Genomic DNA, 17,799 nt, shown 5'->3' on the forward strand with positions numbered 1-17,799 from the left:
TCAAGGAGGATGAAGAGAGTTTGCTTACAAGAGAGAGTACAAGAGGGATTCTGCCCACCCCCTCTACCCTACAGTTCAGTTTTCCAGTTCCCTGGGACAGCGATACTTTTATCTGATTTACTTGTTAGACTTCCACATTCAATTCAGAAGAAAGGGTTTCCTGCTAAAGACTGTCAAGTTTTAAAACCTCTGTCCCAGAACAAAGGAACATCAAGTCTAAGGACCGTTTGAAGGTAGAGAGGCCCAACAAGCCACAGTAGGCCTCTCTTTGTGTTTTAATCATTTATCAACACTGTAAGCTTTACTTTGCCTGGTAAACCATCAAATGATGACAAAGATTAACCAAAGAGGCCTCAGACACACTCATTAGTTAAATAAATCAGTCACCATCACAAGCAAGCCTGGAAGCATATTTCTTTTATAATATCAGTAATTCCTAGTTCAGATGTTAACACTACAGTGACTGCCGGCTTGTGAGCAGTCGTCCCATGTGTCAGAACCCACACTATTTTCTTTATTCCATCTCACTGAATCAGCACAGTCACCCTGACAGCAACCATCACCAGAACCCTCATGATAGGGATAAAGAGACTAGAGCTCAGGGTGGATAAGTAACTCACCCAAGGTCATGCATCCGGCTCCTGGGAGATTCCATTTCATTTACCAGAAGAAACAGAATGGACTGAAGGAATTTAAAGAAGTCAAAGGTCAATGGCCTGATAGCCTGCTTCCCAGACCAAGGTTCAACTTTAACTGATAGATAGCCCCGTTCCCTGAGTTTGACGGCCTACTCCAGCATGTCCATCCCTTTTAAGGAAGTCTCTGCTAGGGCTCAGAGCTGGAGCAACAGGGAAGAGAAAGGAAAAGAGTCACCACTGTGCTTTTCAATAAGATGGTGTTAGCATTTCCCCTCCCCACTTAAGGGAGTGGGCTAGTGGATCAGAAGTCCTCCTCCCAAGAGCTACTTTGAGAACACTGGAGGATTTTTCCTTTCCAATTTTCTGAGCCCTCTTTTAACGTAGCATGCGAGGTTGCATGGGATATCAAATATAGGAAAGGAGGAGGCAGATGTTTTCACTGGGTGTGTGAGGACTTGGGGGCCTGGAGACACTCCCCATAAAAGGGTAGTATGAGGTACTTCTATTGAAGGAATTAGAGTTTAAAGGGCCCGTAAGAGGAAAGCCATGGCGGGTAGGCATTTAAAGTCACAGAGGAGTTGGAAAGTATGCAGTATTTAAGGGCAAGCAAAACAAAGTTTAAGGGTGGAGAGATGAATCTGAAAAGACCAGCAGAAATCCATAACTAGCAGTAGGCACTGTAGTTCAAGTGAGAGTTAAGGCAGGAGGATTGCTGTGAGTTTGTGTCCAGCCTGGGCTGCAGAGTACCTGAACAGCCAGGGCTACAAAACAAGTCCATGTCCTAAAAAGGCACGGGGGCGGGGGAGGACTGGGGCTGCAAACACAAAAGCAGATAACTAAAAAAGCCAGAACAGCACAGTAAAGACCTAATTTGTGAAGAAGATATAGCATCAGAGGCCTAGCCAAACAAGCATGGGCTTTTCCTAACAAGAGAAGCCATGGTGCCTTGTGGTAAATCTATGGCAGCCCCCACCCCTCAGAAAAGAATAAACCGTAAACCACAAGTCTAATTGTTGGTGAGGCAAGGACATGACCTTATTTGGTGGCCAGTGTGCAGACAGATTGTGAAACAAAGGGCTGAAAGTAAGTCAGAGTGTTGACGAATAATTGGGACAGGAGTTAACACAGCTGGAGCTGTGGTAGACACTGGGGGAACCAAAGAGATACAATTGACAGGAGTTAGTGGGTGCCTAGGTGTCTCTCTTCACATCAAACAGCGGCCCCTAAGGGTTAAATGACTAAGCACATCTCACTTTTACCCAAGTCCACATTCTCTACCCATAACTCTCAAACTCTGTGTGTGTGTGTGTGTGTGTGTGTGTGTGTGTGTGTGTGTGTGTGTGTGTGTGTGTGTGGTTGCTGTGGTGACAGTGCTTTTTCCTTCCTTTTCTAAGCTGCCCTTGAAGTGTAATCAAGCCCGATTTCACAAGTGAACAGAGAAGGCCTCAGCAAAGAGGCTCTGACCCCAGCATTACATTCTCAGAGGAGAAAAATCTGTCAGCTGACCTGAGGTAGAGGTAGAACAAAGAGTTGGCCTTGGGTTGGTCTCTGACCCTCTGCCTATGGCTTCACAACATGGGCAGAGTTCAGTTAAGAAATCAGCACAATTCCAAGAAAAAAGCAAACATCATTCCATTTATTTTTCTCCTGACTCACCTTAGGCCAATACCCAGACTAAGTGAATAGCAGGCAAAGTGGGATGCAGGTCCCCAGATAAGCAGATTCTTAAGGTTCTTCTTCCCTTCCACACCCTTCCCTTCCCTTCCCTCCAGATGCCTTAGTATTGCTTGGAACTGGTGTTGGTATCTTTGAAAACTCGAAAGGCCCTGAGGAGTGACTGCTCACTGTACAGGGGTATCCTTTCTGCTCTACTTCATGAGGGCTTCAGAAATCAAGTCTTCCCTAGTCCCTTCCAGGCCCGAGGAACCTCCTACTGTTGGCACAAGAGCAGCCCAGACAAGAACATGCCAGAGGCCTAGACTTGCAGGCCAATCCAGAAAGCCAGGGTGAGCTAGACAGCCTGAGGACACTGGTTTCAATCCAGAAAAGCTGGGTCTGGAGACGCTTTGCTAATTGATGCCCTTGGAAACCTGCCAAGTTTAACTGGAATTGCTTCAATTTGGACTGGTCGAGTATGGGTCAGGGGAATGAGCTGTGGCCTCGTGTGGTACCCCCACACACCCTTCTGCTTCAATTTCATTGACCTCTTCCTCTTCTTCCTCCTCGTCCTCCTCCTTATCTTCCTCATCCTCTTCGCTGTCGGAATCCTCATATAAGTTGATGGTGGCTTGGACAGGGAAGTTGTGTAGTAATATCTCCCCAGCACTGTACAGGTAGTCAAAGGAGCGGGACCTAGGCCAGTAGAGCCTGTGGACAGAGAAGAAACGGCACCTAACTTAGGCAACTCTCAAATGCAGAGAAGCCAGTAAGGCCAAGAAGGAAGTCAACCTTTAAACCCGTAGCTAGGTACAGTGAAGGGCTGAGAGGGAAAGAAAGAAGAAGCTGTGGTACAGAACCTTTACAACCATTACCGAATGGTTCCAAGAAAGAACATCACCTCTGGCAGGCCTACCACAGTGGTATACAGTGAGTCATCCTAGAGCCAGTGGAGTCTAGTACCAGCCTCACTAACCCCTCCATCATTCCAGTCCCTCTCTTCCTACTAAGGAATCTTTCCTTGGTTGGAGTCATGGGATTTCCATTCTTAGAGCTCAGTGACAGGGAGGACCTCTGGGGAAAGTCACTTTGGCCTATTAGGTTCCATGGCCTCTTTCCTCCTGCGTCATGGCCTTGTCATGAGCATCCATAGTACTTGTGGCTATTTGTCACAGTCTGAACTTGAACACCAGACACTTACCTGACAGGGTGGTGGAACTCTGAGTCAGCCTTGGCCTCAGCAGCTGTTGCCTCACCAGCAGCCTGTTCAAATCAAAAGATAGCATGTGGCTTAACTGCCTCTCCCATATCAAAGGTTCAGAAACCTGCAGGTTTTGACCATCTCCAAAATACTGTAGGCATCCCTTGGGATCCAGCCACCTCCCAGCCCTGCCCTACAGCAAGGGGTCTGTCTTCGATCTGGTTGAAAATAAGTCAAAAGAGTCATGGGGATTGCTTTCTTTCCTGACCCTGTTTCAGTGTCCCAGTGTCCGTTTGGAGGCTATCCAGGGGACAGAGTTCTCTTAAAGGATGAAACGTTTAGGCAGAAGAGTAAGAGAGCACTGAGGCAAGGGACCAAGGGACCTGGATCCCAGCATCAGCTCCACAACACACTTCAAGCACAGCCCAGGTCCCTTACCCACTCTATGCTTTGATCTCCTACTCTCATTTGTCATGGAAACCTTGGTCCTGCCTTCCTCCCAGAGTTACTGTGGGAATGAAATGTTAACAGAGTTGGCAAAATGCTGCCCCAGATTGGCATCCCTGGACTGGGGTCAGGGGATTTCTGAGAAGGGACATGACTGTAAGTGTCTGCAAACATGTCACAGAGCCTCAAACTCACCCAGTCCACCAGGCTCCTAGCCTGCCTTGGCTGGTCATTTATAGAGGACAGCCAGGGTCTCCAAAGATAAGCTTCTCTGTGGCAAAGAGAAAAGATAAATTGGTACAGGAAGAGACCTAAACATAGGCTTCCTCTGATCACAGAACTGACCTTCTGAAAGTTTGGTTAACAAGCCATGTGTTCCAGGCTCCACGGGACCTTCTGTCCCGTGACCACTAAGCCAAGGCTGTGACAGATACCCCCCCCCCCCCCGCTCCAACAATGTTATCACAACTTTTATTCCACTGTTTTGTCATTTTCTGCCTGAGCCCATTTATGCTTAAAGATATGTATGAGTATATCTGAATCCTTAACCCCTAGTACAATGCTTTGTGCAAGGAGGAGCTTGAGCAAACATTTGTTGAATGTGAACATGAAATGTTTTGGAAGGGAGAATGCCTGTTATATAAGGAGTATCTATCTTACTGCCTACTTCTGGCATTAAGTAATTGAGAACAGAATCCTGCCATCTTTCTAGTTGGAGAAAGGGTCTAGAATACTCCTGGGCCCATTGCTTCTCCTCTAGACTGCCAGAAGCAAGGAAAGGCAAATGTGGCATGCTCAGGACAGAGGCAGCACTCCAGCCAGAGGTCTCTTTAGACTTTGGCCCTTTCACTCTGTCACCTGCCACCATCTAGGTCCCATAGTCCAGGTTGCATTAAGCCTAGCTTCCACAGCAGCCTCTACTGTTCCCTCAGTGAATTGTATGGACTACCCCAGGAAGATCAGGCTACTTGGCTCTCAGCTTTGCCAATGTTCACTCTTTCTCTCAGTCCCTCTTCTGTCACCTGGAGTGAGAAGTGTTGTGAAATATTTCCAGCCAAAGGTATAGAGGGAGGGCTGAGGCTCTCTGTTGGCTCTCCCCCTTCAAAGAGAACGAAGTCTACCACCATAGGTGTCACACCTCCTGCCCTCAGCTCCCTAGGTTCAGACTGTCAAAGGCCAAGTTCTACTTACCGTTCATTCTCAGCACCTTCTCGTCCATTGATTTGTGCTAGGGCAGGGGCTTGGGCCAGGTCCTGGCCATGGGGGGCAGCATCAGGGGCAGCATCAGGGACAGCATCAGGGGCAGCATCAGGGACAGCATCAGGGGCAGCAGCAGGAGCAGCTGCAGGGGCAGCAGCAGGGACAGCAGCAGGAGCAGCAGCAGGAGCAGCTGCAGGGTCAGCAGCAGGGACAGCAGGGTCCATCCTTGGGACACCAAGCCAGACAGCTTTTCCAGTTCTCAGAACCTTCAGCACTCTTTTGGCTTTTCCCCTAGAGACCCTTTTATAAGCCCTGCCTTGACTCATCAATTATTCAGGCAATGCAAGCATGGGGGATGCGGGATGCTGGTAAAGATCTAGGGAGGGGGATCCTGGAGAGAGAGCTGTGTTCTTGGGTGTGAAATCTCTCCCAGTTGAGTAAACAGGGTCCAGGGTGGAGGTGAGGGGTCTGCTATAGCTCCAAGTCAGTAAAGAAAACAAAGTAGGGGCAAATTTCACACCATTTGTGTGAATTTCCCAGGCAGGACCAGGTCCCAAAGTGGAAAGGAGGGGCTCTCATTAGTACCCAAAGGTACCCAGGCTTGTCTGGGACAGAAGGCTGAATACCAGGCCTTTAGCAAAGCTGGTTCCCAGTGAGAAAAGAGAGTGAGGGACTCACCAGCTCTTTCAGCTCAAATCCCAAGTAGATTTGCGAGGTGGACCCGGATAAAGGGTCACTGCCATGAAGCATGTCACGTGCCTTAGAATAAAGAAGGGTTCTGGGTGGAGCAGGTTCAGTCTCCTGCTGGGTAAACCTCAAGTCATCTTTCAATGCCCTCCCCTCCCCTCTCACTGCTCAGTTGAATTGCAAAAGTGCCTAAAACCCCCTCAGCCTAAGCAGAGAGTGGTCTGGTGTGGGGAGCGGAGCAGGCCCAGGGAGTTTTCAAGGCAGATTCCAAATGGCACAGCTCAGTTTCTAGTTTTGGAGCCCAGGTGCTGGAGGCTGGGAGGGTTCTGCCCAGCATTGGGTTGCCAAAGGACCATCCCAGGCCTCATCTCACGTGAGATGAGGGTGCTGGCTCAGTGGTCCCCAAAGCCTTGCCAACCTGAACACTCTGTGACAAGAGCTGGGTAATGGGTAGTGACCCTAGAGAGCCAAAAGGTTTGAGCAGAGCCCTTGGCATTAGCCAGCTTTTTGGGCCCTTGCCAAAACGCTTCCAGTTACAACAACTGGCAGGCACTTCATGCTTAGAGGTTTCAAAAATATTCCTCCTGACCTCAGTGGCCAGCACCTGCCCGGATTTAGTGTCTTGGATATTCATCACAGCCTGGCTTGTAATGGTCAGAAATTAGAAACAACCTCAGTGTCCAATAATAGGAAACCAGTTAGATTTATTAATTGTGGTCAATCTTGTAGTCACAAACTAAGCAGACAGTCAAAATCATGTTATCAATGCAAAAGCTTGTGAAAGCTAGATGCCAAATGCTGTGACGAATTTTATCCCCACGGCTCCTTATCAAGTTCCCACCGACCACCACTCTGCTTGGATTCTGACCCTATTCAGATCTGTCCAGCAAAGAAAAGAATGAAAGACGGAGCTAAAGATATGGATGGCTCTGTGGCAGGGCAAACGCACAGCAGGGTTTGACCCCTATTCCCAGAAAGGAAAAATGAAAACAACGACTCCATATAAAAATTGTCCTGGTGGAAGAATGTTCTGGTGGAAGAATGCGTAAACAGCCAATGTGTTCAAGAGCGAGAAACATCGCAAGTTTCGAAAATATCCCTCAGGATAATCCCATTTGATAAGGAAAAAATGTACAGAATGCTCGGGGAAAAAGGCTGGTTAGAGGAAAGGCTGTTGCAATGTCTCAGCCCTGGGAGTAAGAGAACAAGGTGGAGTTCTACCTCCTTTATGGTTCTATGATGTTTTGAAACAAGCTCCTCACCTGAACCGATACTGTTTAGTGAACAAAATGTAAAAATAAATGAGAACACTAAGTTGAATGGCTATGAATGTGGGGCCAATTTGGAAGGGTGGTAAAAACAGGCCGTATACCTTCTCAATTAGTAAAAACATTGCATTTATGTTTTCCTAACCCAGATATGTTATTTATCCTTTCTTCTAAGTAGAAGAAAACCAAACAGCATTTTTTCTGTGCATACTGTACATTCCACATTTTTTCTTATCAAAATGGGATAGTCCTAAGTGATATTTCTGAAACTTAAGCTTTTCACTCTTGAAGACATGTTCAAATATATATTGAATACATATTTAAAGAATATATATTAAAAACAGTAAATATTCTCTGTTTTAACTGATGAATAAAATTATATATATACAAATACACACACACATATCACACACACACACACACACACACACACACACACACACACACACATATATATATATATATATATATATATATATATATATATATATATATATATATATATATAACATCTGTCCAGGAAGCACGAAAATTCTTTGGGAGACAGCAGCCATTTTAAAATACTTGAGGATTGGACCTCAAGGAATTATACTTGTCCTGTGTGACTTCAAAGACAGAGAGAGGCCCATGGATAGAAGCTAAAGGAAGACTCATTCTGGCCTAGTCTAAGGAAATGTTTCTAACGATTCAACTACCTAAGGGCCTGGCACTGTACCTACCATCCACAAACAGAGGTTTGTTATATGAGGTAAAATGAGTCCCGTGGGATACACTACCTAGGACTGGGCTAAGCTCTCTGATGCTGAATTATAAGTTGGAGCTGGATGCTGGATCTAAGACAGGGATCCTGTGAAAGTTTGCTAAAAGGAAGGGTGAGGCCAAGAGAAGGAAGTAATAAAGTCAAAAAGACTGGGCTGAAAAGAGACAGCCTACAAATCAGAGAGAACCCAAGATATATTGTCGTATACTGGAATCTTTTTGGCTTCTCTCTAGGTAACCTCTGACAATCCAAAAGAGGTCAGAGGGAAGGGGAGTGGGGATGCACATATTTCTCTGCAGGTCCCAGGTCATTCTCAACCTGACTTAGTTTTGTCACCCACCATGCCACCTTTGATCTTAAACTGGTATTTCTTCAGCTTCTCCCTTCCCTCCCCAAAGCAGGCTTCATGGATTGCTTCATACTCACATCCAGCGTGCTCTCCTAACTCCCAGCGAGCGTTCTGCTTGTCCCCATCTGTCTCCACAACTGTTCATTCTCCTGATCCACCTGCTCTGACTGCTGCCTCATGAGACTCAGCTTAGAGTCAGCCAGCCATGGAGGAGATGAAGGCACTGACCAGTGCCTGTTGCTGAACCAAAATATCTGAGCCTATCTCTTGTATTTAGTACAGAACAGGAGTGAGGTGGTCAAAATGGTGGCAGGAAAGGTCAGGCTAAGCCAAACAGGGCAACTGCTAATAAAGGGTGATTAGATGTCACCTATTTTCTCTATCAACAATAGCATGCAGGCTTTTGTCAGTTATTGTTTCCTCAGACTTTTCTGAGAGGAATACTTGCACTGTCTGGGCCCAACACTTTGGTAAGCATTGCTTGGCAAAGAGATGGCCTAGAAAGAGGAAGGTGTTGTGGCTTCTGCCCCAAAGGGCTCAGAGCTTAGAGGGTGGAGGAAAACCATTTAGTCTCTGCCAAACAGGAACCCCTCCACCAACCTCAGACAGGTTCCCTTGTCAAGGCCCCTGAGCAGCCTCCAAGTGTCTCTGGGCCTCATTCCAAATTTCCTTCAGCAACCTACCATATTCCTACCCCACCCTTCTCCCTGCTCAGAACAACATCTCCTCCTACTTCCCTGAGAAAACAGAGGCCTTCAAGCATGGATTACCTCAGTGCCCTGCCCCAACCACCAAAACCGACTTGCCTCTTCAAAGTCCTTCCCTCCTTCCACCTTCCCCTAACAAGGTGCCCCTTTCGTTAAAAGCTAATCCCTTCTCTCCTGAGCCTTGGCCTCATCCACCCTCCTCTGTGCCCTCCCTCCAGGACAATATACTCATTCCCTATAGGAAAACCCAGCTTCCCCACACCAGAGTATTAACCACCTGTTGTTGTGACTTCCTAAAACAAGGGACACCCCCCATTTCTCACACGAGTCCTCTTATTCCCCTAATACACTCTCTCCCTGTTTCTTTCTCTCCCCACCTCCTTGCCTTGTTCTCTTCTTTCCCTCCCTCTCAGGTCTGTTGAAAGTCTCTTCTGGACTCCCACTTTTCTCATTCACACCTCAGCCAATGGCAATTTGGCTCCAGTCCCATCATCTCCTGACAAGTCACTGACAAAGGTCACTGATAACCTCTTAGTTGCCAAAGTCGATGAACTCTCTGAACTGTAGGTCCTCTTTCTAGTCCATCCCCTTGCTAGGGAATGCCCAACAATAGACCCTGTTGGCCAAGGGCTAAGATTTCAAATCTGTCTTCCAGTTTTGCTCTCCACGATACTCTTCTTTTTTTTTTCTTTCTCTCTTTCCCTGTCTGCCTTCCTCTCTATCATCTCTCTCCTGGAAATTGAACCTCACAGTTTCTTCTCTTCTTCCTCCTCGTCCTCCTCCTCCTCTTCCTCTTCCTCCTCCTCCTCCTTCTTCCTCTTCGTCATCATTATTATTATTTTGGTTCAGGGTCTCTGTAGCCTATACAGGTCCTTCTGCTTCCACTTCCTGCTGAAATTTCAGGCATGCTCTACCAGGCCTGGCTGAGAGTCTTTGAAGCTGACCTCTCTTCCTTTGCTCATTTCCCCACTTAGTGAGCCTCAAATCCAGATGATACAGTGATTTTTTTTCCCAGTGGATCACAGTAAAATGAGAGGAACTTCACTAGGAGAATTTTTGGACAATTTAAATTTATTGAGTTCTAAACAACTGTCCTTCATTCTGAGATTCTGTCTTTCCTAGTTTGGGGTGATAAAATGATCTCATTTTCAAAGTGAAGGTGATGGTGAACACTAGTGTATTTCTTTAATGTTTTCACTTGGTAAAATGAGATGCTAATTTCTTAGCATCACTCTCATAAATATTTATTGAAAGAACGTGTTATGTTTCTAGCCTGGGATACATTCCTAAATAAGTGTGGTTTTGTTATATACCATTTTAATGCACATTTGTGCTTTCTGTCTTTTTCTTAATGACTTGTTACTTTTTTCTTTTGTTCTCATTGTTTTGTTTGTTTGTTTGTTTGTTGTTTTGAGACAGGGTTTTTCTATGTGTCCCTGACTGTCCCTACTCACTATGTAGACCAGAATGACCCCAAACTCACAGAGATCTTCCTGACTCTGCCAGTCAAGTGCTAGAATTAAAGCCATGTGGCTCCAGGACTGGCTATTTATTTATTTTATTAATGCATATTTCTATGTGTATGGATATTTTGCCTGCATGTGCATCATATGCACACATTGCCCATGGAGGCCATAGAAAGCATTAGATTCCTCAGAACTGAAGTTACAGATTTTTGTGAGCTATCCTGTGGGCACTGGGAATTGAGCCTGGGTCCTCTAGATGAGCAGCCTCAGCTCTTCCACTGAGTCATGTCTACAAGGCCCTCCCTGGATGCTTATTTTATATTGTGTAAACAAGATTAGTCTCAAAAAACCCCCCAGATTCAAGTGATTTTCCTATCCAAGTTCAAAGTGATTGTAGAGCAGCAAAGACAACTCTCAACATCATCAACATATTTAGCCCAGGAAGTGCCAACGACCAATCCAAACTGGTCCTCTTACAACTAGAGTAGACAGTGAAGATTTCATTGGAGACTGTTTAATAGCCATTCAGAATGGGAAGCAAAACTGATGAGTGCCTTATGAGCTGTCCAAAAAAAGATGTTAATCGTCATTTTAGACTACCATCCTGCCTTCTTTTAGTCAACAGCAACGAGCCATTTCTCAACTGGCTGTGTGCATGTCATAGGACAAACTGGTGACAGTCCTCTCAGTGGACTGAGAAGTTTCAAAACACTTCCCAAAGTCAAACTTGTATCAAATACTAAGTCTTGGGTCCTACTGGGTGGTGTGATGCCTACCTGTCCAGTTTTCTAGCTCCCTATTGAAGCCGTTACATCCTAGTAGTATGCTCAGCACATTGGGGAGATAACCAGAAACTACAATGAACACAGCCAGTATTGTCAACAGAAGGGGCCCAATTCTCCATAATAATACCTGACCTCATGTTGTACAATCAAAGCTTAAAGGGCTCCTGTGGGCACTACTCACAGATCCCTGTACCTTTTAAATAATAGACCTGAGCCTTACTGTAATTAGATTGGGGGGGGGGTAATGAATCCCAGCTGCATATGAGGGTGGTGTGGATCTCTCCCAGAAGCTGAGATAACAGGTGTACCACTAGTGGGCTTGTAATGCACTAAGGGCTCATTCACTTAGTCCCCAATTGATGGGCACCATGCCTGGGTAGGGTAAAATGGATTAATAAATGGAATTTCTGGTTTAGACAACATGTCCAGGTTTCCCTGTCATTCTCCCAGGTGGGCACAGCTGGTTTAAGCAGAGTTGAGCTCATGGTTTTCCTGTAGTTAGTATCAGCGCCTTCGGAGTCCAGATGAAGTCCCCCGGAACCTGCCATGTGGGTGCTATGAATTGAACCATACGAGAGCAACCAGTGCTGCTTTTAACCAGTGAGCCATCTCATATCCTCAGCTCCCAAACCTTTATTTCAATAAAGTCTTCTTCTCAAAAAAAAAAGAAAAGAAAGAAAAGAAAAGAAAAGAAAAGAAAAGAAAGAAAAGAAAAACTTAAAGGAGACTGTCTGGAAGACCAGTGTTTCCAGGGGTGAGAGAGATCTAAGGAAGGGAAGGTGAAGAATAAGAGTAATTTTTTTTCTTTTTTTTTTTTTTCTTTTTTTTTTTTTTTTTCAGAGCTGGGGACCGAACCCAGGGCCTTGCGCTTGCTAGGCAAGTGCTCTACCACTGAGCTAGATCCCCGAGAGTAATTTTTAATTGTCATTTTTAGACTATCACCCTCCCTCATTCCAGTCCTCAGCAATGAACCACTCCTCTACTGGTTGTGTGTTGTATTTATGTATTAAATTACCATTGAACAAATTTAATTACTAAAGAAAGGAAATAAAGAACTCGAGTTTCTAAGTCTTGCCTCATCTGCTATTTTCAACTAATCTCTCAGCAACTCTTCAAGCATCTTCTCCCATTTTTTACAGCATCTATCTAGACAACATTTTGCGGGGAAAACATTCCCCCGATTAGTAGGACGGAGAAAAATGTTCGCCAAGAGTTTGTCAAGTCCTGAATCACAGACTTTTCTGCTACAAGAATAAACAAACATTTCTTGTTGTTAAAAAAAAAAGTTATTATGGTTTCCATTTTGATCCATGAAAATATGTTTAAGACTAGTTTTAATCATTTAAAACTCATGGTCCAAAACCATAATTCTTTTTGAAGCAAGCTAACTTCCTGATTGTCTTTGACTTAGCTTTGCCAACCCAATGTGCAATAATCTTCCTATAACAGTCCCGTGTGTGATCTTCCTCCGTTTACAAACTGCTAGTCATCCCCAGTTAGTTACTTATGGGGAAAAGCCAAACTCCTCTGTGTGGAAGTTCCTTGTCATTTGAGTCCAGCCTGCTCCGTCAGATTCTCTGCAGTTCCCAGTGACTCCATTTCTATTTTACAAACAGGACTTTCATCTGTAACCAATTCATACATTTTCCAGCCATGAAATATCTTATGCTCACTCTGAATGGAGTATATCACAGAGTCTTGGGGTTCTCCCCGAGGCTGTGGTTCTCAGACCTTGGCTCATAAATTCTTGGCAGGCTTCAAAACTAACTTGGTAGGTTGAGATCAGGGTTTAAAAAAATGAATAGCGAATGTAAAAAGGAACCCCACCTGGATGTGGTGGCACACGCTTTCAGTAGCAGGACTCGGGAGGCAGAGGCTAGTAGATCTCTGTAAATCTGAAACCAACCTGGCTTACACAGTGAGTTTCAGGAAACCAAAGATTCATAGTGAGACCCTATCACAAAAATAGATAAAAATAAAGAACGAATTCCATTTGACAATGATGAGACACATTCTCAACTTTGAAACTTTTATTTTACTCAGACAGACAGACAGAGATGGGTGGGTAGGTGGGTGGGTAGATGGATATGAATAGATAAGTAGGTGGTTGGGTAGATGAATAGATAGATAGATAGATAGATAGATAGATAGATAGATAGATAGATAGATAGATAGATAGATGCATACATACATACATATATACATACATACATACATACATACATAATACATACATACATAAATTTGTGCACTGAGTTGTGCTGTAAAGTATATAGCTTATTGGGAGTCATAGTAAAAGAGAATGTGACCATTGAAGTAGTGCATATGTCATTTTGTAATTCACTGTTCACAGAGTTCTTTGCTCTTAACAAAAGAATGGTCAATTCCAGAAAAAAAAATGAATGAAGGAGAAAAATGTACTGAGCTGAGTTTAGGGACACAGCAAGGAGATGTGATGTTGGTGGAGAGAAGTAGCTCAGAACAAATACTAAGAGCAGGGAACATCAGTGAAACTTAGATGTGCTAGACAGCGGTCTAAACACTTTACAGGGCTTAATTTATCGTCACAAGGAAACTCGGAGGAAAGGTGTTACTAAAGGCTCCATTCTGCAGGTGAGATAGACATTTGCCCAAGGTCAAAGAGCTGAAAGTGACAAAACTAAGCTGGGAACTCAATCACTGGGCCCTTAACACTGTGTTACCAGTGTCGCCACCAGAAGCCAGTAAAGAAAAGGGGCTACCAGAAAGTCAGGAAGTGCCTCAGTCAGCAGGTATCGGTCATGCAGCCCCAGGAGCTGAGCTGAAAGGCCCAGTAACCAGTGTTCTCTCCTGTCTGGAAATTGCATCCCACACTGTCATTACAGTGTCTGCTTCTTGAATCAGCATCCTGTGCTGGGGACACAAAGCCTGAATGCACATTGAACGGGACTGCGTGGAGGAGGCAAAAAGGTGGGCAGAGGCTGCTCAGAACGATGAGCATAGGCCTTCTCTACTACGCAAGCACAGTCCCAAAGCACAGAGAGCAAATGGTGCCTGGGGCTTCTGTTCTCAAGTCCAAATGTCCCAAATGTGCCATGTCTTGGACTCAACCTCCCAGGTTGCTGGGACTGGGAGTTCCCTCTGGAGAACAGTTTGCTACTATGTAGCCTCCCCTTCTGCAGCCTCCCCACCCACCCACTCACCCACCATGAATCCGGGCTATGGCTTATGTAATGTTGCTCTCTTGGCAAAGCCTCGCTCAGCTCCCCATTTGCTCCTCATTTGGACTGCAGAGGCCTACAAAAACAAAAGTGCAGGGTAAGAAGGAGTCTAGAATGGAGAGCCTGTAACGGTCACTCCCACCAGTGTTCCCTCCCTCCTGAACTCAGACATGCCAGGTCTAGGCCTATCTCTTCTGCCCCAACTTCTCCAGCCTGCCCCTTTTAATACTGTCTCCTTTCCCTCACTAACATGAGGTTTTCTGAAGACGGAGCTGAATTCCCTGTGGTATGATCTATTTTTTTTCTTGTCTTTTAAATCTTCATGCCCTTGTGATCCTGGCTAAAGAAATAGGCACTGGTAAGCAAGGACAGATGCCTTCCCAGGGGGCGGGTCCTAGCAAACTAATAAAATGGCAATGACAAAATAGTTAACAGGTTCCCACGCTCAGTATTTCTCAGGCAGTGTGTTTAAAGATTTTATTGTCAGATTTCATTTTTGCCTTATAAAAAAAATCTTGCAAGGGATCATTGTCCCCACTCAAAGATAAGCAGAGAATGGAGGCACAGAAGGCTTAATTAGCTAAGGGTCAAGTAGCTGTGGGAGGGACTGGGTGGCCATCGGGCATGAGGCTCCAGTCATCTTATGCCTGTGTTTCTGCAGGAAAACTTCAAGTGGAAAATCTTGGCTTCCTACTTAGAGCTGGGTGCAGGGATTATAACGATCGCTTCTTCAAAAGCCCAGAGAGAAGACTGAGTGAGGCAGTGTGTACATTTTCCGGGCAGTCTGATGTGGGACTGGCACTCAGTGCATGGTATCTCTTCCCTTTGTTATTAGTCCATATTCCCCCCATTGCTGTGGTTACTATAGACTGTGCAATTCCTGGGTTGGAAGAATTTCTCCATAGTTTACCATCTGGGTGACTTGGAGTTAATTCATCTCTCTGGGTCTCAAATTCCCAAGAATAAAATTGCAAGGTCCATCTCACAGGGCTGGAGTAGGAAGACATAAACTTGAGCACATCAATTGCTTTTAGTTCTTTCCCTGTCTCCCACCTTTGGGTATTTTCTACAGAGTGGGCCAGATTTCGCTGCCCTTACTTGGCTCCTGTTCAGCTCACGCTCATGCAGTAACAGCTTATGCCTAGGGAGATGAGGCACCTATGACTTGTTCTTATAGTTTGGGCCTGAACTCCAACATACAGTGTTCTCTCTTACTCCTGTTCGTATAATTACTACTCTGTACTCTGAATGTCTCTCACACTTCTATAACAGGAAATCTACCTTGCCTATGAGCTCTTTCATGAACCCACACGGACTCCAGGGAGACCTCACACCACAGGAGTGTCTGTCTTCTGCCAGAGGCCTCTGGTCTGTAGCCCCCTCCCATGAAAGGGTATGCTCCCTTCCCTTCAGTCTTCTCTGAAGGAAGCTTCTTTATGTCCAAGTTCCGGGAATGGGGAACAGCCTACCTCTCCCCTCCTCCTTAGCACCTGGCTTTGGACAGCTTCCACAGCAGGTGTTCCTTCTCTGTGAACAGAATGGTGTTTGACACAAGGTATTTGGTCTGAGAGACAAACAGATCTAGCCTACCTGAGCCACAGGGCAGCAGGACAGACTGGCAATCAGTAATGGCAGGTGCCTGGGCCTTGGCAGGATGTTTTGTTGGCCTTTTGGCCATGTGATACAGAACATGTAAGATTGCAGGACACAGGCAGCCTTAGAGAGCAGCTACCACCTTCAGACACAAGGTAAATCAGGGGTAGGAAGTGCAAGTTCTTGAGGGGAATGAATCTAAAAATTTTCTCCTCATTTCCTTATAGCCAGCACGTTTTAAAAAATATTTCCCATCCCTCCTAGCCTAGCCTTAGAACAGCAACCCTAAAGTGTGGTCCAAAGCAAAAGAGGGCTCCTAAGATTCTGTAAGGCTGAGCTACTAGTTGCCTTTTTCTGTCAAGAGAAAAAAACAAAACGAAACAAAACAACAACAACAAAACTCCAAACTCAAAACCCATATCAGGGATAAAATTGCCATCACCTCAGCATGGATGAAGGCAGTGTTTTCACTTGGTCTTCATAACCAATGCAGTTATCCCAGATAGAGGAAATGCCATCACAGAACATCTTGACAAGATGATCTAAATTACTGTATTGCAGCCAGCTGTAAAGGACTGTAACTGTAGCTAGTCCCATCTCTTAAGACAAACATACTAAATGGTCTCCATGGCTCCATAGCAAGACCCTGTCTCTAAAGTCAAAAATATAATGGGGTTAGAGAGACAAGCCCAGTAGGTAAAGGGTAAAGGTGTTTGCTTCATATGCCTGGTGACTTGACTTAGGTGAAAGTGAGGAAGAAGGAGGAGCAGGGGCAGGAGCAGGAGGAGGAGGACGAGGACGAGGAAGAGGAAGAGGAAGAAGGAGAAGGAGAAGGAGAAGGAGAAGAAGAAGAAGAAGGAGGAGGAGGAGGAAAAGGAGGAGGAGGAAGAGGAGGAGGAGGAGGAGGAGGAGGAGGAGAAGAAGAAGGAGGAGGAGGAGGAGGAGGAGGAGGAGAAGAAGAAGAAGAAGAAGAAGAAGAAGAAGAAGAAGAAGAAGAAGAAGAAGAAGAAGAAGAAGAAGAAGAAGAAGAAGAAGAAGAATCCTCCATAAGGTGTCTTCTGGCCTCCACACATGCACTATACGGCACACATATCCATGTATACACATATACAATGATAGCTGCTTTTTAAGTTAGGATTTTATTCCATATTAAATAATTCTGTATATCTTTTAAATACTATGTGTGTCTATATAGAAAGGAAGCATTCCTACCTTACCCCGGAGTATGATGACTGTCATGAGCAAAAGCATCTGTCCAACCAGCTGCAAGTCAACCTGGCAAACTTCTTTTCTTCTTCTTTGAAATGAGCACTTTTCTGGGCATTTTCTTTATTTGCAGTCAACAGACAGGCTGTGGTTATTCAAAGTTGAGGATTTGGCTAGTGGTTTGTTGAAAATCAACAAAGCAATGCTGTCGCCATAAGAAAACAACTGATGGTATTTGTTGTCAATCATTAAATTTAAGCGGTCAGGTAAAACGTACAAGTCTGAAAACCTCTATCTCACACTGTGAGCTTGAGAACTTCCTTATACCTTTAAAGACCTTTATGATAAGATTAGTAATATTAGGTGAACATGATTTGTTTATATTGTGTAGTCAAGAATGAGTCAACATTCGGAAGATCTCTATAACCAAGCGAACTGATATTTTTCTAATGACTAATGTATGATGTTCTAAAAACCATGCATGGATAATTGATCCATTCAAAGTACAAGATAAACCAATGGGTTTTAATGTAATAGAGTACAATAGGTTCATTGATAGGGTCTTAGTTTCAACACTGCAAATAGATATTAAGAAACTACTACTTGCGAAGTTTAGTTATCATAAAAAAAACCCAC

At 44.9% G+C, this 17,799-nt stretch overlaps 1 protein-coding gene across 4 annotated transcripts; it reads right to left on the bottom strand.

Moving 5' to 3' along the window:
• Positions 1-2,245: 2,245 nt before the first annotated feature.
• Ripply1 (ripply transcriptional repressor 1) lies at positions 2,246-17,263 on the bottom strand. 4 transcript variants are annotated; one of them, XM_087600713.1, is made up of 6 exons: positions 17,170-17,263; positions 14,347-14,440; positions 5,134-5,901; positions 4,138-4,213; positions 3,496-3,557; positions 2,246-3,005 (listed from the first exon to the last, which is right to left on the bottom strand). In XM_087600713.1, exons 3-6 carry the CDS (start codon positions 5,466-5,468, stop codon positions 2,753-2,755), a joined length of 726 nt encoding a protein of 241 aa, XP_087456839.1. In that variant the 5' UTR covers positions 5,469-5,901; positions 14,347-14,440; positions 17,170-17,263; the 3' UTR covers positions 2,246-2,752. The 4 variants fall into 4 exon arrangements, with proteins under 4 accessions (XP_087456839.1, XP_087456840.1, NP_001420084.1 ...); XM_087600714.1 differs by lacking the exons at positions 14,347-14,440; positions 17,170-17,263 and adding an exon at positions 8,284-9,330 and having other exon boundaries at positions 5,134-5,367; positions 5,821-5,901; NM_001433155.1 differs by lacking the exons at positions 5,134-5,901; positions 14,347-14,440; positions 17,170-17,263 and adding an exon at positions 8,284-8,453.
• Between the last annotated feature and the right edge of the window lie 536 nt (positions 17,264-17,799).

This window comes from Rattus norvegicus, chromosome X, assembly GCF_021556685.1.
Source record: "Rattus norvegicus strain SHRSP/BbbUtx chromosome X, alternate assembly SHRSP_T2T, whole genome shotgun sequence".
Taxonomy (NCBI): Eukaryota; Metazoa; Chordata; class Mammalia; order Rodentia; family Muridae; genus Rattus; species Rattus norvegicus.

What these genes read in the sequence shown, in the direction of transcription:
- Ripply1 (XM_087600713.1), bottom strand. Translation starts at nt 5,468, where the DNA reads ATGAGTCAAGGCAGGGCTTATAAAAGGGTCTCTAGGGGAAAAGCCAAA. An exon ending in GAAGGTGCTGAGAATGAACG is followed by an intron (nt 4,214 to 5,133) that starts GTAAGTAGAACT and finishes TCTTTGCCACAG; the next exon opens with AGAAGCTTATCTTTGGAGAC. An exon ending in GAGTTCCACCACCCTGTCAG is followed by an intron (nt 3,006 to 3,495) that starts GTAAGTGTCTGG and finishes CTCTGTCCACAG; the next exon opens with GCTCTACTGGCCTAGGTCCC.